The 23,543-nt window shown below is 50.9% G+C and overlaps 1 protein-coding gene across 3 annotated transcripts; it reads left to right on the forward strand.

The window, feature by feature from the left end:
• Positions 1–1,826: 1,826 nt before the first annotated feature.
• Slc41a1 (solute carrier family 41 member 1) lies at positions 1,827–22,682 on the forward strand. Of its 3 annotated transcripts, XM_029473717.2 has the most exons (12): positions 1,827–2,224; positions 2,622–2,745; positions 3,864–4,833; positions 12,874–12,981; positions 13,936–14,007; positions 14,615–14,759; positions 14,887–15,033; positions 15,749–15,896; positions 16,698–16,777; positions 17,681–17,815; positions 18,098–18,246; positions 20,371–22,682. In XM_029473717.2, the coding sequence occupies exons 3-12, from the start codon at positions 4,465–4,467 to the stop codon at positions 20,554–20,556; spliced, it is 1,539 nt and encodes a 512-aa protein (XP_029329577.1). In that variant the 5' UTR covers positions 1,827–2,224; positions 2,622–2,745; positions 3,864–4,464; the 3' UTR covers positions 20,557–22,682. The 3 variants fall into 3 exon arrangements, with proteins under 3 accessions (XP_029329577.1, XP_021009809.1, XP_085697026.1); XM_021154150.3 differs by lacking the exon at positions 2,622–2,745; XM_085840900.1 differs by lacking the exons at positions 1,827–2,224; positions 2,622–2,745 and adding an exon at positions 3,032–3,083.
• Positions 22,683–23,543: the final 861 nt, after the last annotated feature.

The following is a 23,543-nucleotide window of genomic DNA, read 5'->3' on the forward strand; positions in this document are numbered from 1 at the left end:
GTACCATGTGTGATGTATGAGTGAGAGAAACTAAGCACAGAATAGTAGTACCTCCTGAGAGGTTCTGTTATAGAAAGTCCAAACGCTCACAGGCAAAATGAACAGTGTCAGACAGAGGCCACCCTAGGGAAGAGGGTGAGTGAGAGACCAAGGGAGCTTCTGGGGTGGCAGTAATGACTGAATTCTTCCTTTTGGTGGTGGTTTCATCAGCCGGTTGTCTGTACCATAATTTGTTGGTCCATACTCTAGGTTTTACGCACTTTCCCATATGTTCAGTTTACTTCGACTAAAAAGAAAAACTTTTCAAGTAGATAAAAAGTATGAGGGTGGAAATAAGAGAAGGACAAAGATTTTGTTTTTAAGTTGCTATTGGATGAAAGTTTTTGGCCTTGAGACAGAGTCTCAACTGTATAACTCTTAACTATCGGGCACTGTCTCTCGGTAGACCCAGACGACCTCATTTCTGTAGAGTCTCCTGCTTCTGTCTCCCAAGGGCTAAGACTGCCAACACTCAGGCAGCCATATAATCAGTCTTAGTTTTCCTCCCAATCTATAGTCATTTTGCACAAAACTGGTCCTCTGGCAAAGACCTAGTGTTGCCCAATCTAGGAGTAACTTCCATATTCAAACATAGACTCGGCTGTGAAACCAAAATTGGAGTTCAACTACAGTGACATTTGCTGGGTCCTTAAAAAATATAGACCTTTGATATCCCAGCAGCGGAGCTGAACCCAGGGTTGCTGGATTAGCAGGTGGGGACAGGTTTTTGTGGCTACATTTGTTATCATTGTCCAAAGGAATGGCCCTCTCCGGTTGCTGTAGAGCATGTGTGCTCAGTAGCCAGCATTCTCTTTCTCTCCTATATACATCCTATCCTTATTCAACGGTCTAGAGAAATGCTCAATTGCCCCCAAGGAACATTTCTAGGGAAGAAAGTGACAGGAAAGGAACCTCTGGTTATAGGCTCTACAGATGAAGGGGGAAAGGCTGGAAATGGGAGTTCCTTTATAGGGAGGTCACATCCCCTTCACAAAAACAACCCAAAGAGAACTAACTGGTACTGAGTTTGGATTGATGAAGTGAAGACACCCCAGGGAGGAAGTGGCAAAAGCGAGGATGAAAACACTTTGATCCCACAAGGTGCGTCAGGGAAAGTTGGCCTTCATTTCGGCCCGGGATGGAGACTTCTCTCCCACAGGGCCACGATTGGGTCAAAGGAAACCCCCGCTCCCCTCCGCCCATACCTCATTGGTGTGTGTAGCCCCAGCCATGAGTCTAACAAATTTTCCCTCCAGCCTGCCCATCCCCACCCCTTTCAAGGCTGGAACTTTATTAAAGCAGATTAAGGTTCGGTCAGTCGCCCAGAGGAACAAGGAACCTGGAAGGGGAGATGAGGAGCCTGATGAATAGGAACTGTGCCCAGGAAGAAGGTAGGGACTGGGCGTGGAGAAGGAACACGCGATGGCTGCTGCGGCCCGGGCGATCGCCAGCTGGCCGGCTCGAAGGGGTGGTTTCGGGTCTTCTGGAAGGCCCAGAGGCTCACTAGAGATAGTCAAGATTCAGGAGTACATGCGTAGCAGAACGCTCGCCTGGAGAGGCCATGGGAACTCAGGAGCGCAGCACCCGCCCGCGCTTGAGCACCGCGAGCCCACAACACCCTCCAATTCTGAGTTCCCGTCACTCTGCTGCGTTTTCCCCCTCACCCCGCCCCCAGCTCAAGAAACGCCGGGGAAATGGGCGGGGCCTGGGCGAGGCCCGCCCCTTTTCCTGCTCTGATTGGCTGATGCAGTTGTCCATCCTGACTCTACTCTTGATGGAGGGGGGTTACCACCCGCTCTGCCCCAGATCACGTTTGCCACCCACAGCCAAACACTCTTGTCCAAGTCCGCGGGCAGGAGGCGATTGGGGACAAGAGAGCTCGGCATCTCAGGCCCAGTCCGGTCCCCACCAGCCCGAGGCGGAATATCCTGATCACCCCCACCAGGCCACCTCCCCTCGTGGAATCGGAGCGGCGGCCTCACAGGAAGGCAGAAGCGAAATGTAGCGAGCCGGGTGTCGCGGTTGGACGCTCGCCTTGCCTGGGGGTGTAGCGGGGCACACTCGGGGGCTCGAGGAGGACGGCAGAGGGGGAGGAGTGATGAGAAGAGGGGGTACCCTGCATCCCCCAATTCCGCGGGCCCCTGCTACCATTCTCCAGGCGCCCTTTCTCCCCAGCGAGGCGCAGGTCAGTGTTGTTGGGTCTGGGAAGGAGGGAGACGAGGGCGGGGGACTCCAGGACGCAGTGCTTTTGCTGTCTTGAGTTGCCGGGAGTCGGCGGAAATCAACTAGGCACTCCTCTTCCCCTCCCCTGTAGTTGGGGATACCTAAACCGGGCTTTTTTGTCCATCCCCGCTTGGAAAGGAGCCGCGGCTTCCTAGAGCCTGAGGCCCATCGGTAGTGGCTTTACTGCTGATGTAGTTGAGAGACTGGCCTGCTCCCCTTGCTAGCCCCCTTCCAGGTCAAAGTGGCCTGCCAGAAAGACGGGGGGCGGGGGGGCAGTCAGGTTTTAGCGAAGGAACTCAGAAACTTTGCTGGCTTGGGGGCGGTGGACTCAAACTGAGTGTTTCCTCTTGGCTGACTAGTGAGGATCTTTGAAAACAACGGTGCTGTGTTAAGGTGGCTTGGCTGGTGACGGAGTTAATGGAAGACTCATAACTTGGGCCCTAGAGTTTGATTCTGCCTTAACCAAACTGGAGTTGACTAATTGTGAGTGTTTGGAATACTAACAGCCTGTTCATCATACCTGCAAAACCCTCTGGATTTTTTTTTTTTTTTTTTACTATTGAGAACCATGCTGGTGAGAGCTATGCTGGTGAAATGCAACAAGTTGGAGTCAATTCGTGGGGAATCCTTTAAGCAAAGAAAAGCAGGGCAGGCAAAGACAGAGACATGATTTGGGAGTAAATGCATATTAGCTTGTGACACTTGGATTTGCCTGACTTTGTTTTTCTTTCCTCTTTCTACACCTTTTCCCGATATTTTTGTTTTTAAGAATTGCACCATGTCTGGCTGTCAGTAACCCAAGAGGAAAGGGGGGAGGCCAGGTAACCAAAAATGTAGGTAATAAACAGTAGTTTCACACTCTGTCTCTTCAATCTAGTTAACTGCCAGGTCCTATCTGACAGGCTCACCGGACCTAGCATAGAGAGAAGTGTAAATGCAGCCTGGACCAGGGTTAACCTGTGGTTTCTGTAACACTTGACTTTCAAGGGCAAGAGTAGGAAGAAGGCCTCTGGTTCTTGGCCTTGATCTTGGCCGGCTTGCCCTGCCCCGGTTGCCTGGGGAGTTCTCCTGGCATCCTCTCCCATCCCAGCAGGGGGCTAGGACAATTAGAGGTCTAAGGATGCTCCCCTCAATGATCAGCCTCTCTGTTTGCCCTGTCTTGCTGTTGCTGTCTTGTAATAAGTCACTCAAGAAGGGAGTTTGCATCTGAATCTGTAATACTTAAGTAATACTGAGTTCTTATCAAGATCCGAGAAGACAGCTCCTGAGCACATCCCTGCCCACCCCAGGTTGCTCAGGAGGCAATGCCAAGGTCTCTATGAAGCATCCTTCTTATGGGTGGTGGTTTGCTGGCTGGGAGGCTGCTGGGAATAGAACTCACTGCATCTCGACATGAAGTGGGGCGGGACAGTGCAATCCTAGCAGGAAAAGAACAGCTGATAGCCACCCCTGTAACACCACATGCTCTGCAGATCATCCTAGTAGGAACTGGTTTTTGCTATGTACCAACATTCATATTCTCTCTCTCTCTCTCTCTCTCTCTCTCTCTCTCTCTCTCTCTCTCTCTCTCTCTCTCTCCTTTTTGTCCTTCCTCCCAACAGAAGGTGTTCCACACTGATTCTTGTGACTTTAAGGACCAGGCAACCGAGAAAGTACAAGATCTTCTCAAGAAGGGAAGACATCTCTGGGAGAGAGGGGAAAGATAGCAGACACTGGGACCAGCTGAGCCCAGCCAAGGTGCTGTGAGAAGCTGAAGCCACCCAGCAGGAGTGAGAAGAAACCCTGGCTTCGTTCTGAACGATCTGAACTCATTCAGCTTTTCCCAAGAGAGGGCTGCAGCATCAGACACTCCAGACTCAGGTTGAGCTCTTCTGCTCCTGCTCTGAGGAGCTGGCCACTGAGAACCAAAGATTGCCCCTGGCCCAACACAGAGCTGCTGGGCGCAGGCACCCACTACCCGTAGAGGCAGCTGCTGCATCTGGTGAGGACTTTGTTTCCTTCCAGCTCCGGGCTGCATTGCTTGATGGGGCTGTCTTTTGGTAGATCAGTTTTTACAGTGCCCGGTAGGAGTGGAGAGCCGTGGGAAGAGGTCTTGCGGCAATCAAGCCTGGGTTCACCCCAAGACTAAGTTCTTTCCCAAGTCAGAGTCGAAGAGAGAAAGAAAAATAAATAAATTCTCCCCTCCTCTCCTCCCTGCCTGTCATGTCCTCTAAGCCAGAGCCAAAGGACATCCACCAGCCGAATGGTACTGGCCCTACTCCTTCTCCCTGTTCTTCGGATGGCCCTGGGCGAGAGCCCTTGGCTGGGACCTCAGAGTTCCTGGGGCCTGATGGGGTGGAGGTGGTAGTGATTGAGTCCCGAGCTAACGCCAAGGGAATTCGGGAGGAGGACGCCCTGCTGGAGAACGGGAGCCAGAGTAACGAGAGTGACGATGTCAGCACAGACCGGGGCCCCGCGCCACCCTCCCCGCTCAAGGAGACCTCCTTTTCCATTGGACTGCAAGTGCTGTTCCCCTTCCTACTGGCAGGCTTTGGGACTGTGGCAGCTGGCATGGTGCTGGACATTGTGCAGGTAAGACCTGAGGAGGGTGGCCTCCGCTCACAAGTCCTCCTCGCTCAATACCTTGGCCTTCGGGGAAACTGACTCTTAGAAGTTCCTCTCCACGTCTGTGTCAGAAGCAGCTGCTGCTTCCTAGAATACTATTTCCCTTTGGATCACATCCTTGGTTTCATTGCTGTCTCTGTTACTTACTGCAGAACCTTCAGAGAAGCCAAGTAGCCCCAGGGAGGTGGTCAGAGCAGTATTGCCTAACAGTAACAGATGTAACTCCAGAGCTCAGCCTGGGGGTGGGAAGAGAGGAGCAGGCCTGTTGCTTGCTATGCCTCCTCAGCGCTGTTGATTCCAGCTCAGTAGGAGACATCTAGATAGGTCTCCTCTTTATGCCTACTTTCCTTTCTCCGGAGGTTTCAAGGATACCAATGATAGCACACTCCTTTTCAAGCCTCTCCTCCATTCCCCCCGCTGGGCAGGAATTTACTCAGCTGTCAGGAGGGTCTCAGACCCAGTGAGAAAGCTCTTAAGGCATTTTGTATTGCTGATCTTTGTGCATCCTTGGCACGGTCTCCTTGGTGAGCAAGGATGGTTTGGGAAGGTGGTATAAGACCTGCAGAAGCTGTAAGTGTCGTGGATGGGAACAGAATGTAACCAGACCTTAGCAGAATCGTCTCTCTCTGCTCCTTGTCTGTCACAAACATGCTCTGGGCAAACAGGAAACTTTGTGAGGATACTGGATAGACAAAACAGTACGAGTTGATAGGACACCTGGGAACTAAGAGCCAGAGCTGGGGCAAGCTGTATTTAGTGCATTGTGAGTCCGGACTTACCAAGAGCCTCCAGGTTGGAAAGAGAAAAAGTCTTGTTTAGAAGTTAAAGCTTTTGAAGCACAGTGAGACACACACAGCTTTCTACCAGTGCTAATCAGAACATGTCTAGTGCTTGCTCAATGCTGGCTTTATCCTAGGTACTCCAAAGGACAGGGGCAGAAGGAGATTGGTCCTTGGGGACCACTCCCTCCACCCTGCCCCAGGGCTCCCTCACTGTGACATCTCCCGAAAGGATAGGAGGTTCAACCTCGCCTCCCTTTGTGCCCAGCTAACACTCAAGCCGCGCTCACAGAGACTGCCACGGGGGTCTCCAGGTCCTTCTCAGGTGACTGAAGGTTGTTGGCTGTAGGTACTGTATGTAATGTCCATGTAGACCATGGCGCTGAACCCTGCAACTTAGGAAGCTTAATGGGAATATTTATAGCTTGTGAAAGTGTCTGGTGCTGCCTTCCCTCTCTTCAAACCTGTTATTGTGAGGACTGTTCCTACCCGGACTTAGGAAGCCAATCCAGAGCTTGGGGCTCCCACCCCCACCCCCGCTGATTGCTCAGAGCTGGGGGGAGAAAGAAGGGGAGAAGACATGAGACTGGCTTTGTAGTCTGCCTCACCTCTCCTTTCTGAGGCCCTGGTTCTCATTCTTACCATTTGGGGGTTCTCGGTGAATGCCTGCAAAGAGCTTCAGGGCTGTTAAGTGTAGCTCAGTGGTACGGTGCTTGCCTAGCATGCACAAAGCCCCAGTTTCCATCCCCGGCACCACAGGATGAAAACAAGGAGCCTACAGAACAAGTGTCCTGTGGTGAGCCAGGAGACATTTAACTTAGTTTCTGATAATGATGACGTAGCGTAGGGTAATGGGGGTCTTTCCTGTAAGCCCAAAAAGTAGGAAAAGGGCATCGATCTCCATTTTGTGGATGAGAAACTGTGGCATAGAAATACCAGTGGTCATCTCCCCCAGAGCTTGTGTCTGTAACCCCTGTAACCTTCATTATGGCCGGGATTTGCAGACTGGCTTAAGACTGAGGAGCCTGCTGGTTTTGTCTTGTCTTGAGGGCAGACTGGGAACCAGAACGATTGGCATTGGCTTTTAAAGTGAACAAAAGCCAAAGGGAAAGTAGGGTCCAGCTCCCGTACCCCTCACTCTCCACCTCTGATATGTCAAGGTTCCAGAGTAGGGACAGACCTCTGATGCCTTGCTTTATGCCCTAGGTTGTAGGGGACCTGGAGCTGCCTAGTGTGCCCACAGAGGGTTGGCATCTCCCTCAGTGTGGCATCTTGGCTCATACCAGAGCTAGGATTCAGTTGGTGTAGATGACAATGACTGGCTTGTCCTTGCGCCCCCTTCCCCCATGGTCCCACCACAGCTGGGCTAAAGCAAGGCCCACAGATGGCTACAGCAATAGAACTGGAGTAGGTGAGTATGGGGGTGTGGGGGACAGGGGCAGGGAGCCACAAGAAGGTTCTTACTCTACATCTTGGGGAGTGATGGGGATGGTTGACGCTCTTAGATACAGGAGTCATAGCTGTGTTTTCCTTTCAGGATAAAATTACCCGCAGTGAGACCATCCCAAAGTGCCCAGATAGGGCTGGTTGCTGGTTGTTCAAGGTCCCCATGGTTCCAGAGCATCAGGAGTCTGTACTCAGTACAGAGATGCCTCCTTGAGCCAAGGTTCCCACTGCAGCTAATACTGGGCTTTTCCTAGAGACCTGCTTCTGTCCCATCGGACCCCTTGCTTCACTTCCTGTGTGTAGTCGCCTCCACAGTGAAATGAGAAGCAGAGGGATCCTCCAGGTTAGAAGAGAAGCAGACTGCAGTCTGTTCTGACTTGCCCACTGCAGCCAATAGTTTCAAGGGAAGTAGGAGCAAGCCCAGTGTTGGCTTCAGAAAGAGACTGCATAGGAGCCTCAAGCTGCCCGTGCTTTATTGCGCCCCCCATTCTTTCCTGGGCTCCTGCAGGGCATTACAACCATTTTCTATCAGCCTTTGTGAGAAATGGGGGTGGGTCAGAAGGTGGTGGTATGTGATCTTCATAGGACCTCTCAACTAGATTAGAGTAGGGGAGCTCTCCACTCCTTGTTTTAATGCACTCTTACTTGCTGAGTATCCAGAGAGATTAAGACACCCCCTCCTCCCCCAGCAGAGCCTTGGGGAAGGGTATGGGAGGGAAACAGAGATGGGAACTGTTTTCCTGGAGGCTGCTGGAGCCCCTGGGCAGGCCACTCAGTTCCTGTCTTCCTTGACCACCTTCCGCTCTGCCCACCTCTGCCTTTCGTGTGCTATCAGAGCCATTTCCTTTTCTCCTGCTTCATACAGCTCTGGACATGCAGGCATTGCCCTGAGGCCCCTCTGCTCGAACATCTCCAGGAGGCCCTGTGGGATAAGCCTCTATCAGATAGAAACTGTGATCTAGCCTGACCCAAGATTACCTGAAAAGTTCTTGAGCAGCGTGGTGCCTTAGAATGGGTGTGGGTGTGGGGTGTCATTTTAATGTCTTGATTCCATCTTCTCCTCACCCTGGCTTGACTTCTTACTAATCTGCTTCCGGAACAGGAGGCTGGGCCAGATGAGGTTACAGGCGTAAGATCAGGTTAGATGGCCAAGGAAGGAGTCACAGCCAGATCTCGGAGCTCTGGGGCTTGGAGTGATTGCTCTGGGTCAGGATTAGTTTTAAATGTGGGAGCAGCTATCTGATCATATACCTTACAAGAGCCGAGGTGAGAGAAAGAAGAAAGGGAGAGAGGCTAAGATTCTGAGAAGCAGTAAAGATCCATGGGTGGTTCCTTCTACACCCCCACCCCCACCCCCATCCCGCAAGCCAAGCAGAGCTTCCTGGACCCTGCTCCATGCCCATTGGTTCAGGAAGGTGTGGGTGGTAGCTTGCCTAATGGCTTAGCTGACTGGTTTGACTTCACGGGCAGACACTCCCAGCCAGGGTGAACTGGATGGGCCGGAATTAGGCCAAAGGAGTAAGAGAAACCACTCTAATCTTTACCGATCCATCCTCAACCCCTAACCTCAGGACCACCCTGCTTTCTGGATGGCTCTGCTTCCCAGAGTCCTGTGCAAGCATACAGTCACAGATTACCTGAGCTGCATCTCTGAGAGTTTTGTGAGTAGAAAAATTAGATATGGAGATTGGCTCTTCAGTCCCAGGTACCAGCTTAGGGCTTTGCTGGGCCAAAAGTCCAGATAGTATGATTTCCAGGCTGATTTCTGTGAGTTGGGAAGACTTCTTCTGCAGGGGGCTGCTACTGGCCCTGATCCTTTCCTTTGCCGATACACCCCATCTCATCCCGCCCAAAATCCCATAACTTCTAGGTTCCCCTGTAGTTCAAAGCAGAGGGTGTGTATGTATTGGAAGGAGAAAATTAGGGGTGCTTAGGGTGGCAGCTAGGGGAGTTAGCTGAACTTTATACATTCTTTTCTCCAGGATCTTATTGCTATGTAGCCCAGGCTAGACTCACTCACATGTCTCATCATCCTGAAGATAGACTTACAGGCTTGTCCCACCAACCCCGCTGTATTTTTTTTTCCTTGATGATACTATATGCTATACTCCTTACAAACAGTTCATACACTTCGAGAGCTTCCCTCTACTCTTTCCTCTTTATCGGCATACACCCATCGCCTTCAGAGAGCTAGCAGCTTAGATACAGGAAGGCAGGCATTTGAGATGAGGGTGGGATGAGGGACCGTGTTCTGAGAGAGCTCCCAAAGCCCACACTCGTTAAGGGAGGGGAAGAATCCTTCCCTCTCTGAAGCTGCTTGCCCATTGTGAGCAGACAGAACAAGGCTGCTTCGGCCTCAGCTAAAGGGAGCTGGATCCCCAAGGGTATATCTCCCAGCCTTGTCCAACAGTAACAGTCCCAGGGCTCATGAGGCACCTCACAGGGGCTGCCTAGGAGCAGGGAAGATCTTCACCTTCCCCAGTGTTTGAAAAGCAATGGCTGAAAGGTCAGAACTGCCATGGGGTCGGGAGTGCCTCTTCTTTCCTGGGAGTCTTCAGAGAGTCCAGGTCCTTTAGGAATCACTACAAAATCCTAAGCCTAGGAGCTCAGACAAGGCTATGCTGCAGCCCTGAAACAAATGAACTGTTCTCTGGATCCTGTTCACTTCACACACTATAAGAACACTAACAAGAAGGCACCACCAGTGTCTTCATCTCTGCTCCCTGGCCCAACCTTGTGCATCTTGTTGTTTGTTTGTTTATTTGTGATAAAGTTTCTCTTTGTACCTCTAGCTATCTTCAGACTCCCAGTCCTCCTGCCTCAGTCTCTGAATGCTAGAATTACAGATACACCATCTGGGTTGTTTGTATGTTTACTTTTAATGTTGCAGAAAATCACATAACACAAAACTACTCCGTAACCATCTTGAAGTATGTAAACTACATTCTCAGCTCCATTCTGCATCCACGGAATGCTGATCCTGTTCTCTCCAGGCCCTCTGCCCTTAGCAACCACAACCCCACCCCTCTCCCCGTGTGTGTGTGTGTGTGTGTGTGTGTGTGTGTGTGTGTGTGCGCGCGCACGCGCGCTTCTATGAATGTGATGACTACTGCAGACCCTACATAAGTGGAATCATGCCATATTTGCCTTGTCATGGCTGACTGTTGTGGTAGAATGTCCTTAAGTTGTGGCATGGGACAGTATTTCCTTTTCAAGACAGAGTCATACTTCAGTATTTGTATACCATATTGTACTGGTCCACTCAGCTATTGGTGGACAGTTGGATCGATTCTACCTCTTGGCTGTCATGAATACATGAAGCTATGAACAGGAGTGGACAGATATTTCTTCAAGATCCTGCTTCCATTCAGTTATTTTGGATAAATACTTAGGGCTCAGGACTAAGTAGTCAGGAGAAGAAATAGGATTGCTAGACCATATGGCCATTTTACTTGTTTAATTGTTCATTTGTGTGTGTGTGTGTGTTATATGAATTGTATACATGTTGTATGGGTATGTGCACATACATGGAGACCAGAGGTCAACATAGGACATTTTTTTTCTGTTGCTCTCCACCATATGTGTACACACACACACACACACACACACACACACACACACAAGCATTCTTTTTTGTGTATGCATGTTTTCCCTGCACATGCACATCTGTGCATCATGTGCATGCCTGATGCTTCTGAGGAGGCCAGAAAAGGGTTTCAAATCTCTTGGGATTATAGACAGTTGTAAGCCACTATGTGGGTGTTGGGAATAGAACCCCAGTCCTCTGCTAGAGGAGTTAGTGCTCTAAACCACTGTGCCATCTCCCCAGTCTCTCACTGAACCTGCAGCTCCCTGATTGGCTAAGCTGGTGACTCATTAATCTTCAAGGCCCAGCAAGCCTTAGTGGCTGGGGTTAGGGACACTGCTGAGCCTGGCTTTTCACGTGCAGGCTAGGTGTCCAGACTCTAGTACAGAGACTTGTGTAGCAAGCATTTTACAGACCGAGTCATCTCCCCAGCATATTTGGGTATTTATTTATTTGGTTGATTAGTTTGGGGGGTTTTTTGGTTTTGTTTTTGTTTTCAAGACAGGGTTTCTTTGTGTAGCCCTGGCTGTCCTAGAACTCTCTGTAAACCAGACTGGCCTCAAACTCAGAGATCCACCTACCTCTGCCTCCCAAGTGCTGGGCTTAATTAAGGTGTGCGCCACCACCACCACCACCACTACTGTGAGTTGGGAAGACTCTTCTGCAGGGGGCTGCTACTGGCCCTGATCCTTATTCATTTTTAAGACAGTCTTGCTACGTAGATAGCTGGCCCCGAGCTTTCAGAAATACCCATACCTCCCAAGTGCTGGGGATACAATGCAATTGATTTTTAGTGTGAGGAACTGTCTTACTGTTCTTCAAAGTAGCTCCATTTTATAGTCCCACCAATAGTGCAGACATGGTCCCATCTCCATGTCTGTGCTAATACTTGGTATTTTCTGTTTGTCCTCTTAACTGTCTTAACAGGTATGAGGTGACCTCTCATTGTGGTTTGGATTGGCAGCCTTGTTCTTTAGCAGTAGGGTCGAGGGGCTGGAATTGCCTTATAAGCTAGCTCTCTAGTCTAGCCCCTGACCGCTTGAGCAGGAGCTTGGTGCCTTGTAGCATGTCTGAGGGCCCCAGCCTGCCATCCATCGTGAGAAAGCTTGCTGAGGAAGCATCGTGAGAGCCCTCGCTGTATCTCTTAGAGGCTCATAAGGCTTTCAGCTCAGCACACTTACGTTACAGCTCCTTGTCTCCAGACACCCAAAAGAACCTGTATACCTCCACCTGCTGCCTGCCCCTCTTCCCCTCACAAACATGCAGGCTTTCCATTCTTAGAACTCCACACCCTTTGGGGCGGGAGGTTGGTGGGGATAATCCCAGCTTCTTTAGGGAAATCCTCAGTTTTGGTTACAACTAAGGGGGCTTTCAGTGGCCAACCTAGGTTCCAACAGTAACTAAGACAGTACTTCCTGAGCCTCAGTTTTCTCATGCGCAAAATGGGAACAAAAAAAACCTCCTTATTGGCTTGTTGAAGTGACTAAGTGAAAAAAAAAATGCGTTAACATAGGTTGGTCAAGGAGGTTGGTGGGAGAGCCAGGACTGATTGACCCAGGACTAGAACCCATGTCTCCTGACTCCAGGCCCAGCCTCTCCCAACAGGGGTGTATTTGCTTCTGTTAGCTAAGAAATTGGGTGTATAGAAAGGAATCAGAAATCTATTGCAGACCAGCATAGGAGAAGCAACGTCTAAATTCAGAACCTGCTAGGGGAAAGTCACTGTGGCTGAGACCCAAAGCCCTTGGAAATAGAAACCAAACAAACGCTCTAGTCACCCCAGCCCCAGCCCTGTGGAGCTGAGCTCTCCACAGCTGAGACAACACCTCCCAAGGCCGAGGCCACAGAGCAACTGGATGAAGGCAGGCGAGGGGGCTGCAGAGTGCTTTCTGAGAGAGTATATCACTAAGGGTTCTAGAACATAAGCCAGCGTGGGGTGGCTCCTCTGCAAGGTTCCCATGAAAGCATATTAGAAGGGAGAGTCAGGCTAGGGATCCCTCCTGTTCAGAGATGGGGGTTAGGTTGTGCTTTTTGGAATTCATAGACTTATTCTACTTTTAGGCTTCTTGCGGAGAGGTAAGGTGCTTGCTCCAGCTGGTCCTGTTTCCCTCTGCTGTCCCCTGACCCCACTCTGTTCAGCTCCAATGCCAGTCCTTTGAGGTACTGAAATTCTTGAACTCTGTGTTCATCTTATAGCACTGGGAGGTCTTCCAGAAGGTGACAGAGGTCTTCATCCTGGTGCCTGCACTGCTGGGGCTCAAAGGGAACTTGGAAATGACCCTGGCATCGAGGCTGTCCACTGCAGTGAGTGTCCTAGCTGTGGGAAGTAGGGGAGAGGGGCAGGGAGAAGGTAGAAGGCAACATGGAGACTGGTAGGTCTCCACACAACTGCCTGGGCCAAGGGAGGAAAGGGAAGCCGTGGAGGGAGATCCCAGACTGGGTGTCCTGTCCCTGGGCAGGGGCTCCCTGCCCAGAATGGTTCCCAGGCTCAGGCTTTGGATGTCCCAGCCATCCCTGGATGCCTGCCCCACCTCCTGCTTTGCAACCTGCCTCGTGACTGTTTGTGCAGCTTTGACAGGCAGGCATCATGCTGGTCCCTCCAGCCACACAGGTGGGGGCCTCCTCTGATCTCCAGCCCTACTCTGCAGCTGGGCAGGAGCAGAGCCAGGCCATCCCCACACCCCTTCAAACCACCCCCTTTCCCTGTGGCAGCTTATTCTTCAAGAGAATTGGCCTTTCCACCTCCCAAAATCCTTTAGATCAGCCACAGACAGACATTTCATGGACTGAGCCCAATAGAAAGCCATGGCTGAGAGGCAAGAGGTGTTAAAACTCAGGACCAGGCATGTCCCTCCGTGGCCAAGTCTGGAGAAGATGGTGTTGAGGGCAGCCAGCCTAACCCACCCCAACTTGTTCTTCCTTTCTCCTGGCTGGTGCAACCCACTCTTTCCTTTCCAAATACTGGCAGCCTCAGCCCTTGGGCCAGCAACTGACCTTGCCTTCCCTAAGAGAACAAGCTGCTTCAGGGCCAGGACAGTTATACAGACCCATGCAGGAACGTGCTACCTGGATAAACAGGACAGAGTGGGATCTACCACAGGCCCCCTCACAGCCCAGAGTACGCCTGCCTTGGGTGCTCTCTTGCTCTGGCCCTAGAGCCTTAGGCTATCTATATGCATTGCTTTTTTGATCCATTCGAACAGATAGAGCCCCAAACCCTGTGCAGCCTACTCCAGCCCTTCACCCTCCCTCTTCCAGGCCAACATTGGACAAATGGACACACCTAAGGAGCTCTGGCGGATGATCACGGGGAATATGGCCCTTATCCAGGTAAGAAAACATAGACCAGAGACAATAGGCTAAGCATCTCCTTAGTCAGGAATCCCTGAAAGGCTTAGGTCAGCCCAGCTGGATCCTATGTGGTTCTCCAGCATCTGCAAAGTAGGCTAGGAGGTGACTAGTTACTCAGGAGAATGGCCAAGACAGGGAGTGCCCCAGTAGCTTCCATATCACATGTCCAGGCACTAGGTGTTTTGGGGGATTTTGAGCCTCCACTAATCTTTGCAGTAGAATCAGATGTGTGAGTATTAGAGTGTCCTCTGCCACTGCTGTCCCATCTTCCCAGGAGGCCACACAGATCAAATTTCTTCCCCCCTTGAATCCCGGGCCTTGACTCTGACTGATCTCTGGGCTGTTGATTCTCATCCCATCTCCAGAGAAACATCCAATCAGCCAGTAACATGTCTGGATTTTTGTAGGGTACATTACCCTATTCTAGGGTAGCGCAAAAACTAAATAAAGTCATCCTTCTAGCCTGCAAGAACTGTAGAGCCCAGTCCTGCGTGCTTGCTAAGGACCAGGAATTACCCATTGGGTGTTCAGTGACCTCAGCTAAGGAGCTCTGCTCCAGACTCCTCATTACCATGCCTCTTCCCAGGTACAAGCCACGGTGGTAGGCTTCCTGGCATCCATTGCAGCCGTCGTCTTTGGCTGGATTCCTGATGGCCACTTTAGCATCCCACACGCCTTCCTGCTATGCGCCAGCAGTGTGGCTACAGCCTTCATTGCCTCCTTGGTCCTGGGTAAGGAAGGGAAGGCTCGGGGTGTGGGGGTGCTGCTCACTCTGTCTTGCACGTCGACGTTCCCTTTTGTTTATTAATATCTTTTCCCCTTCTCACCCTACCCGGCCTGCCTCTCCTTCCTCACCAGGTATGATCATGATCGGAGTCATCATTGGGTCTCGAAAGATTGGGATCAACCCAGACAACGTAGCCACGCCCATCGCCGCTAGCCTGGGCGACCTCATCACCTTGGCACTCCTCTCAGGCATCAGCTGGGGACTCTACCTGGAACTGAGTAAGGCTAAGGCCACTGAGAATGGCTTGGGTGGGATTGGGAGAGATAGGGACCATTTTGCAAGCGTGTGAAGGTTTTTCCTGTACTGTTAACTGTATGAACAGTTTGTCACAACTTCTGGGCGCAGGGTAGCAAGGCTAGCTAGACACTGATGTCAGATCGTGTAGGCAGGCACCAGAGGAAGGACTGTATCGGCACTCAACCCTGCCTGACCCTAGGGGTTTTGTTTCTTCTGGAGAGGTGAGATGTGGGGAAGGGAAAGGAAAGAATGGAAGACTAGAATCTGCTAGCAAACTGGAGAGGAGGATGGATGGGAGGCAGAGATTGCTGGGATCAGACCAGGAGACATACAGTCTGGTCTCTGCCTATTAACTTTCTTGCCCCAACTGGGCATGGTGGTGCGCACGCACACCTATGATCCCAGCTACTCAAGAGGAAAAAGCAGGAAGACCGTATGAGGCCAACTTGGGCTCCATAGTATGGCACTGTCTCAGAAGCCATACAGTGCCTGGGTAGCTCTTCTACTTCGTTTCTTCCTCTACAAAATGGGCAGAGCTGGCCTCATTGATGAGGTGAGGTGCTGTGCGTCCAGGCACTTAGGGTAGAATGACTGACTGGGGATGAGCTGGTCTCTTGGGACATCTGCAGCCTAAGCTGGGGGTAGCTGGGAACTAGGACCATGGTGCTCATCTCCCTCTGACCTCTGCCCCCACAGAGCACTGGCGATACATCTATCCCCTGGTGTGTGCCTTCTTTGTGGCCCTGCTGCCTGTCTGGGTGGTGCTGGCCCGAAGAAGCCCAGCCACAAGGGAGGTGTTGTATTCAGGCTGGGAGCCTGTCATCATTGCTATGGCTATCAGCAGGTATGCTGGGGCCCTGGGTTCTCATCCCCTGTACTAACCTCACCATAGGCCCCATCTGAACCCCTAGAGGGGGAGAAACGGAGCACATACTGGAAATGCATTAGTAGTGTCAGCCATGTGTCCTATTGCAAGTGACAGGAATGATCTCTACGAGGTTTCATTCCAAAGCAGAACATACTGACCTTGGGAACTAAAAAGCAGCCGCATTCTGGGACACAGGGCCCCAGGACTCTCTGTCACTCTGCCTTCTCAGTAGGGGGTCAGCAGTCCAGGTTTTCACTCTTCTGACTCCTCCCCATTCCAGCAAGAGGACAGAGAGGCTTTCCCCCAACAGGGCACAAAGACCCAGTATAGAGTGTCACTGCTTCCTCTTCAATTGGTCACAGTTCTGTCCTTGAATCAGTCACTTGCTCTTGGAAATGCAGCTGTCTGGTTGGACTGCCTGGGCTTAGCCACAGTTGAAGCACAGTGACCGGGTTCGAGAAAGCCGGCTCCCTCAGGGAGGAGCCAGTGCAGTTACCCTTGAGGAAATCAGTGCTGAGCAGGCAGGCCACAGCGAGCCTCACTCCTCACGGGAAGGTAGCTGTGCCTTCCCTTCTTAACCAGAGTCACTGTGCCAAGTCAGGAGATTATGAGCGACAACTGTTGCATGCACGAGAACTAAAGACTGAAAGGAGAGACTCCTGGAAGCCACTTTGCTGTCCTTGTCCCCAAGGTTAGCTAGGCCTATGCCTCTTTGTCCCAGAGACTGGAGCAGAACCTTCCGTGGTTTTTATGTCATTTGTCTTCATGTCTGTATAGTGTGGGAGGTCTCATCCTGGACAAGACCGTCTCGGACCCCAACTTTGCAGGAATGGCTGTCTTCACACCTGTGATTAATGGTGAGAACTTAGCATCAGCTGCTGGGGGAACGAAAAGGCTTCTGTGTCACTCAGGGCTCCAGCAGGCCAGAGAATCTAGCTCAGAGAGAACAAGACCTAATAAAGATAGAGATGGCATGACAGGACCAACAGGGGACCGTGAAAAGCCCAGAAATCAGCAACATGAAAGCCTCTAGCCCTGAAGGGCCAGGGAACCCAGAAATTGTCTTGTGGGAGCCCAGTTAGAATTTCACCCCGCTCCCTACAAGAGTAAGCTCCTGCCAAAAAAGCATAAAAGGAACCAGAAGGAAAATAGAAAACACTAAACCCCTTTCCTTGTTTACCTGCGGGGGCCTTCCACTGCACGAGAGACTGGTGTGAGGCCTAAGCAGTTCACCTCTCAGGGCTCAGGGTAAAGCTGAGAGGTACAGAGGCTAGGTTAGGGGGTGATGGTAAAGGGAAATGGTAACCAGCGGTTTACCAGGGCAGTGCCAGGTTAGAGTTCACACTGGGTATGGAAGCTGGTTATCAGGTGAGTGTTTGAGTGCTGAGTGCCTGCCGGGGTCAGCTCCAGAGAAAGGGAAGGCAAGGAGAGCCTTGGAGCCTGCTGTGTAGTGAGCGAGGGTCCATACTGCACACACGGGCCACATCCCTGCCAACACTCCGAGAGCCACTTCAAGGGTATGTGGGACTACTGCGCCTGCATGTGAGGGAAGCTGAAAGCCTAGATAGAACGTCCCTCAGAAGCTGTGGAGAATTTGTCTTCTTCCATCGTATTCTGTTGGCACCAGAGGGAAGAGCGATGTCGGCTCAGCCCCGAGTAAAGGTAGAAGACAGGGCCTCTACAGATAGGGGACAAAGAACAAGGTGTTTACCTCCCGGTCCTTCCTCCTCCAAGTCTGAGTCCTGTGTGTCTCTCTGCAGGTGTCGGGGGCAATCTGGTGGCTGTGCAGGCCAGCCGCATCTCCACCTTCCTCCACATGAATGGCATGCCAGGGGAGAACTCTGAGCCAACTCCTCGCCGCTGCCCCAGTCCATGCACCACCTTCTTCAGCCCTGGTAACCATAGCATCTCACCCTCCCAGGTCCATTCCTGCCTTAGAGGGTGGGGGGAGGCAGCCAGGAACCTCACTAGAGAACCAGCTGGGGCCCAAGTTCAAGGGTCTCCTCTGCTGGGCTGTGCCTACATTTCTGAAGAGTGAAGTCCAGGTGAGACATCATTGTCTTTTCCTGAAACACCCTAGAGAGATAGCTGTGTGCTGACCTAGAATACGGCGTTGACCATCCTGGGACCTCATGGGGCCAATGCTTCTCTTCCCGTCTTCCTCTCTCCTCTTCTAGATGTGAATTCACGCTCGGCCCGGGTCCTCTTCCTCCTTGTGGTCCCAGGACACCTGGTGTTCCTCTACACCATCAGCTGTATGCAGGGCGGGCACACCACCCTCACCCTCATCTTCATCATCTTCTACATGACTGCTGCACTGCTCCAGGTATGGCCTAACAGAAGCAGGGCACAGCCCGGGGGGCCACATGGAATAAGAACCCCAGGTTTGGACCTGGTCCCTTGCCACTTTTTCTCTGGCCGGGACTCGGGAGGATAGACACTGGCCCTGGAAGAATTACTACCATTCTGTGACTTCAGCTTGGTCGTGTCCCTTCTCAGCTTCAGTGGCACACTTTGAAAGTGAGAGTAGTAGACCAGCCGCAGGGTGCCTAGGAGGTGGGCTTGAACCACCCATACCCTGTCCTCTGCTGGGCTTCCTTTAAAATAAGGGCTTTTCCACAGCTAGAACAAGCATCAAAACCATTGTGCAAGACAAATCCATCTTCAAGACTCATCCAAGCCTTTTCTTTCTGTATGCTTGGCATTCCCATGGTATTATTAATTTAGCCATAAGCAATTTTCCTTCCAAACCCCCAACTGAGTGCTTAGAAAAGTTGTCTGTTAGGAATCTTGGCGAGAGCCAGGCTGAGAGCCAACCATATGCTGTTCCCAGTAGTCGTTACCCAGCTCACCACGCTCCCTTGCCGATGTAGTCAGGTGCACCCCTGATGGGAAAGGAGCGTGAGCAAACCAAAGGTCTTTTGTGGCCGCCTCAGTTGACCCCTTCCCCTGGGTTGAAAGCCACACCCCCATTCCATTGCCCCATCCTAGGGGTCATGATCCTGTGGTCAATTTTAGCTGTACTTCCTTCTCTGAGTCTGTGGAGAGGCAAAGTGGTAGCAATTGCTCCCTGTAAAGTTCTGCCAGGTCCCTTTGCCACCTGTCCCTGTATGTGTCCTTGTGCTACTTGGGAGGCTAAAAGGTGAAGACAGCTGTTGACATTTCCACCCTAGCACATATGCTAAAGGCCCCCGGCCGTACTCTTCTGCAGCTATCAGAAAGGCTGTGAAGTTCCAGGGAGACTGGATGGCACCCAGGGCCAGGGCTCCAGGAGTACAAGGTAGCTGTGTGCGGAGCAGAGGGTGTGAAAGGTTCTAGAATAGTCACCCCTGGCTTCCTTACAGAGAGGCCAAAACAACCAAATTTGCCTAAAAACAGGGAACATTACTGGCTCCTACCCCTGAGTCCCTCAAGGCAGAATTTTCATACCTCAGTCTTTACAAAGTACAGGCAAGAGTAAACCCCACCAGCCGGGCGTAGTGGCGCACGCCTTTAATCCCAGCACTCGGGAGGCAGAGGCAGGCGGATTTCTAAGTTCGAGGCCAGCCTGGTCTACAAAGTGAATTCCAGGACAGCCAAGGACACACAGAGAAACCCTGTCTCGAAAAACCAAAAAAAAAAAAAAAAAAAAAAAAAAAAAAGAAGAAGAAGAAGAAAGAAAAAAAAAAGAATAAACCCCACCAAATAACCGTATGTCAGCCTAACGGTTAGAATGCACCTCATTCTCATATAGACGTGGTCATGTAGGGACCCCTAAATCAGGCATTAACATCCTAGATGAAGTGCTGCTCCCAGTGCAAAGTACATGTAATTTTTACTAACATGCCGATTCCTATTCACAAGGCCCAGCGTTAGGCCTGAGGTTGTACATTTGTGACCCACTGTCCACTGCAGGCGATAGGTACCACTGGTCCTGGACCCAGTGCCTATATTCCAATCTCAGTTATTCTCAACCATCTATAGTTATAGAACATAAGCAAGGGAACAAATAAATCAATGTAGTAGATAATCCAAAATGTATTTTTGAACTGTTATGCATTATAACTGACGTATCTCGCTGACTGGCTCATAAGCCTACTTTACAGATGAATGCTAGAATAAACAGCAGGGTGGGAAGGGTGAAGAGAAAGCAGCTTGTGTAATCAGCTGTTACCCAGGTCCTTGTAAGAGAAACTGGCTCTACCTGCCAGCCCCTACCAGGCTCCTGGAGAGGCCAACATGGCAGGAATTGCAGTAACTGAAGAATGATCTGACCCAGAATTGAGACAAGGGCGGCCTTCCTGTAAGGGCAGGATTTAGTTTAGAAAGCCCCTGGCTTGCAGTGAGCTGTCCTGGCAAAAAGGTTGTGACCGGCCAAGCCTTGTGATCCACTGAACACATCCAATTTTGTGGCCTCTGGCTCCCCCTGCAGAAAGCGGGTGGCTACAGGCAGAACCCTCTGTCTCCCCAGGTGCTGATTCTCCTGTACATCGCAGACTGGATGGTGCACTGGATGTGGGGCCGGGGCCTGGACCCCGACAACTTCTCCATCCCATACTTGACTGCTTTGGGGGACCTGCTTGGCACCGGACTCCTGGCACTCAGCTTCCATGTGCTCTGGCTCATTGGGGACAGAGACACAGATGTTGGGGACTAGCTTAGCCATTCAGCCTTTCCCCCACCCCTCTGCACTTTCTATTTGGATTTTTATTTTCCTTTTGTTTCCCTACCCCACTCTACACTCCACTCCCATGCCTTTCTGGGATTTCACTTTGATACCAAATTCTCATTATTTTCAATGGGAATTTTTATACATTGAGCCAAGTTTGGATAGGAAGAATTCGGGACAGACAGATGGGCTGACATAAGCAGTAAAAGTAGACTTTTGAGACAATCACCAAGTGCAATTCCACGGTGGGTGCCTCCAGAGGAGGTTAGATTGGGACCTTGGCATCCTGTCCAGCATCGGGGACCTTGGCATTCATTAGCTTTAGCAACCTCAGCCTCGGCCCTAATGAGAAACTCTCAAGTGGGCTCTGGGTTGTTTAGGGTTTGGCTGAACAGAGGGAGGAGGGATAATTAACACTCCCACACATGCACACACTTTTATAGAAGTGGACCAACTTCACAGCACTGGGCAGGGGAAAGTTGCTTCAGCTCCTCGTAATCCCAGGCCTGTTCCAGGCCAGCCTGCCCGCAGAGTCGGGTGCACTGGGGATTCCATCCGCCCACATGTGCCTTGCCCAGCTGCCTGATTGCTTCCCAGCTGAAATGAGTGGTGGTGACCTGGGCTCTTCACGGATCCATGTCATCCACAGGTTTCCAAAGGTTCATGTGCCCCCTGAGTCTAGAGAACCAAGTTCAAGCCCCTCTCTTAATTCTCTCCACACTCCAGCTCTGCGCAGCTTGCCAGATGGGCTTCTAAGATTGGGGATAGGACAAGGGAATGTGCCAAATGACCTGGAGATTGAGGCAACGGAGGTGGTGGTGGTGGTGGGGGGGGTCTCACCAATGTCTCTCATGACATAACCACGTGGTCAGTCTTGACCTCTGTCACTTCCTAAACACACTCATTCTATCACACGAGGGCTCCGTTGGCCTTTCTCTCGGCTTCTGCCCACAGACATGCATCAACCATTCACTCATTCAGCAAATCTCAGCCTCCCCGAGCCTTACCACAGCACCGGCCTGCAATAATTCTTCACTGAGCAGTCGTTACGGGGTGCACACTGTGCTAAGTTCAGTGCCCGGCATCAACCTACCAGTGCTAAGGGAATCACTGCTCTAACCTCACCTCATCCCCTAGGCTACAGAGGCCATTGTGCCTCTTCAACCTGGCAGTAAATGTTCCCTCGTTCGCCCCTAACTCTGCAGTGACTGCCAGCCCCATTGCTCAAGCAGCAGCACGTCCTCAAATACCCTCCACCCGCAGCCTCTCTCCTCTCCACATCTTGCTACACACTCAGAAGAGGGCTTGGAATTAGCAAGCTGGATATCAATAGGCTGCTTCAGTATCTGCCTCGTCCATGATTCGAAGAAAACCAAAGCCCCTTCCTTCCCTACACATGCCCCAAACTGTTCAACAAATGGGGTGCAGGCTGTTCTTCTGGCCTGTTTGTCTGGAGTCCATAAATTCTCCCCGCTGTGTAGCCTAAAGGGTCAGCCTCCAAGAAAAGGATTAAGCAGTGCCCCGTGTCTACCAACACTGTGCCTAGACCTAGAGACTCTTCTCGGCCTCATTTCCTCTGACATCACCTGAAATCAGAACTGTAGAATTGGACAGATTCATAGAGATTGTCTAGTTGGGGTTGTATCAGGCAGATCAGTGTGGATCTGAGTTTGTTTCTGCTCTTCCCTCTGGCCTAACTCCATCTCAAAACTCAAGACTCTTGTACAGGCATCATACCCTAAGACTGTGACCCCAGGGTCCCCAGCCACTTGCTCTATCCTGACATCTGGAGTGGGATCAGGCTTTCTGGAGACTGAAGCATCCTCTTCCTTTGCCTAGAAAACAGAAAGGTAGGGGCACCCAGGCTCAGAGCATGCGAGTGGAGGGGCCTGGAGTGACAGGAGAGTGACTTCAGGGGAAGATGCATTTCTTCCCACCGGGTTGCACCTATTGCATGTACTTTTGGCCTGACTGGAAGAAACAAAATTGGTTTACTTTCATATCCTTTAAAAGTTACAGAACTGTGTCTAAAGAGAATTATTTATAGTTACTATAACTGAATTGACAAGTGTCGACTTAACTGATAAATTATATTTGGTAAAATAAAATGGAAGTTTATTTCAATGGCTTGTATCCTTGTGTGTCTCATCAAAAAGCAGACTCAGCCGGGCGTGGTGGCGCACACCTTTGATCCCAGCACTTGGGAGGCAGAGGCAGGTGGATTTCTGAGTTCGAGGCCAGCCTGGTCTACAGAGTGAGTTCCAGGACAGCCAGGGCTACACAGAGAAACGCTGTCTCAAAAAAAACAAAAAAGCAGACTCAGCTATTTCCTTGGACCCTGTTCTGTGGTCCCACCCCCACCTCAGAAATGGGAAGGGGTCGATGTGCCACAAGTGAGGAACCATCTTAGATTATAATAGAAAACACACATCAGACACAAACAATGATGCTATGGGGCAGATGTTAAAGGTACAGAGTCCTTGTGTTAAAGGATATTAGACGGTGCTCACCCCTCCCTGGCTCCCGTGCATTAACTTGGTGCAGGTGATACCAGCATCTATGGATTAGAATTCCTTCCTTGCAGAGGTTTATAGTTGAGTTAAATCAGTGTAGAAATGCTTTTACCTTGAGTATTTACCATGTAACTGGCTGCAAAGGAATTGTACTTGTACAATTTTATATGGCCTTCCATGAATCATTAGCCCTTTCCTAACCTGAATTATACCCTGTTTACAGGATAAGTGTAAGATGAGGCTCCAGTAATACATGCATACATACATACATACATACATACAATTCTGTTCCTGGTACGTACTAGGCCCAAAAATACTATGAAATATTAAAAGTAGATTATGTTATTCAACCTTCCATTGCTGTAACAAAACACCAGAAATACTTTATAAAAAGAGGAGGGGGCTGGAGACATGGCTCAGGGGTTAAGACGCTTTGCTTTGCTGCTCTTGTAGGGGATAACA

The sequence above is a fragment of the Mus caroli genome, unplaced genomic scaffold, assembly GCF_978045245.1.
Source record: "Mus caroli unplaced genomic scaffold, Mus_caroli_1 scaffold_1, whole genome shotgun sequence".
Classification (NCBI taxonomy): domain Eukaryota; kingdom Metazoa; phylum Chordata; class Mammalia; order Rodentia; family Muridae; genus Mus; species Mus caroli.

Coding starts and splice junctions, on each gene's coding strand:
- Slc41a1 (XM_029473717.2), top strand. CDS start 4,465: ATGTCCTCTAAGCCAGAGCCAAAGGACATCCACCAGCCGAATGGTACT. Junction 14,008..14,614: donor GGAATATGGCCCTTATCCAG/GTAAGAAAACAT, acceptor GCCTCTTCCCAG/GTACAAGCCACGGTGGTAGG. Junction 17,816..18,097: donor CACCACCTTCTTCAGCCCTG/GTAACCATAGCA, acceptor CTCCTCTTCTAG/ATGTGAATTCACGCTCGGCC.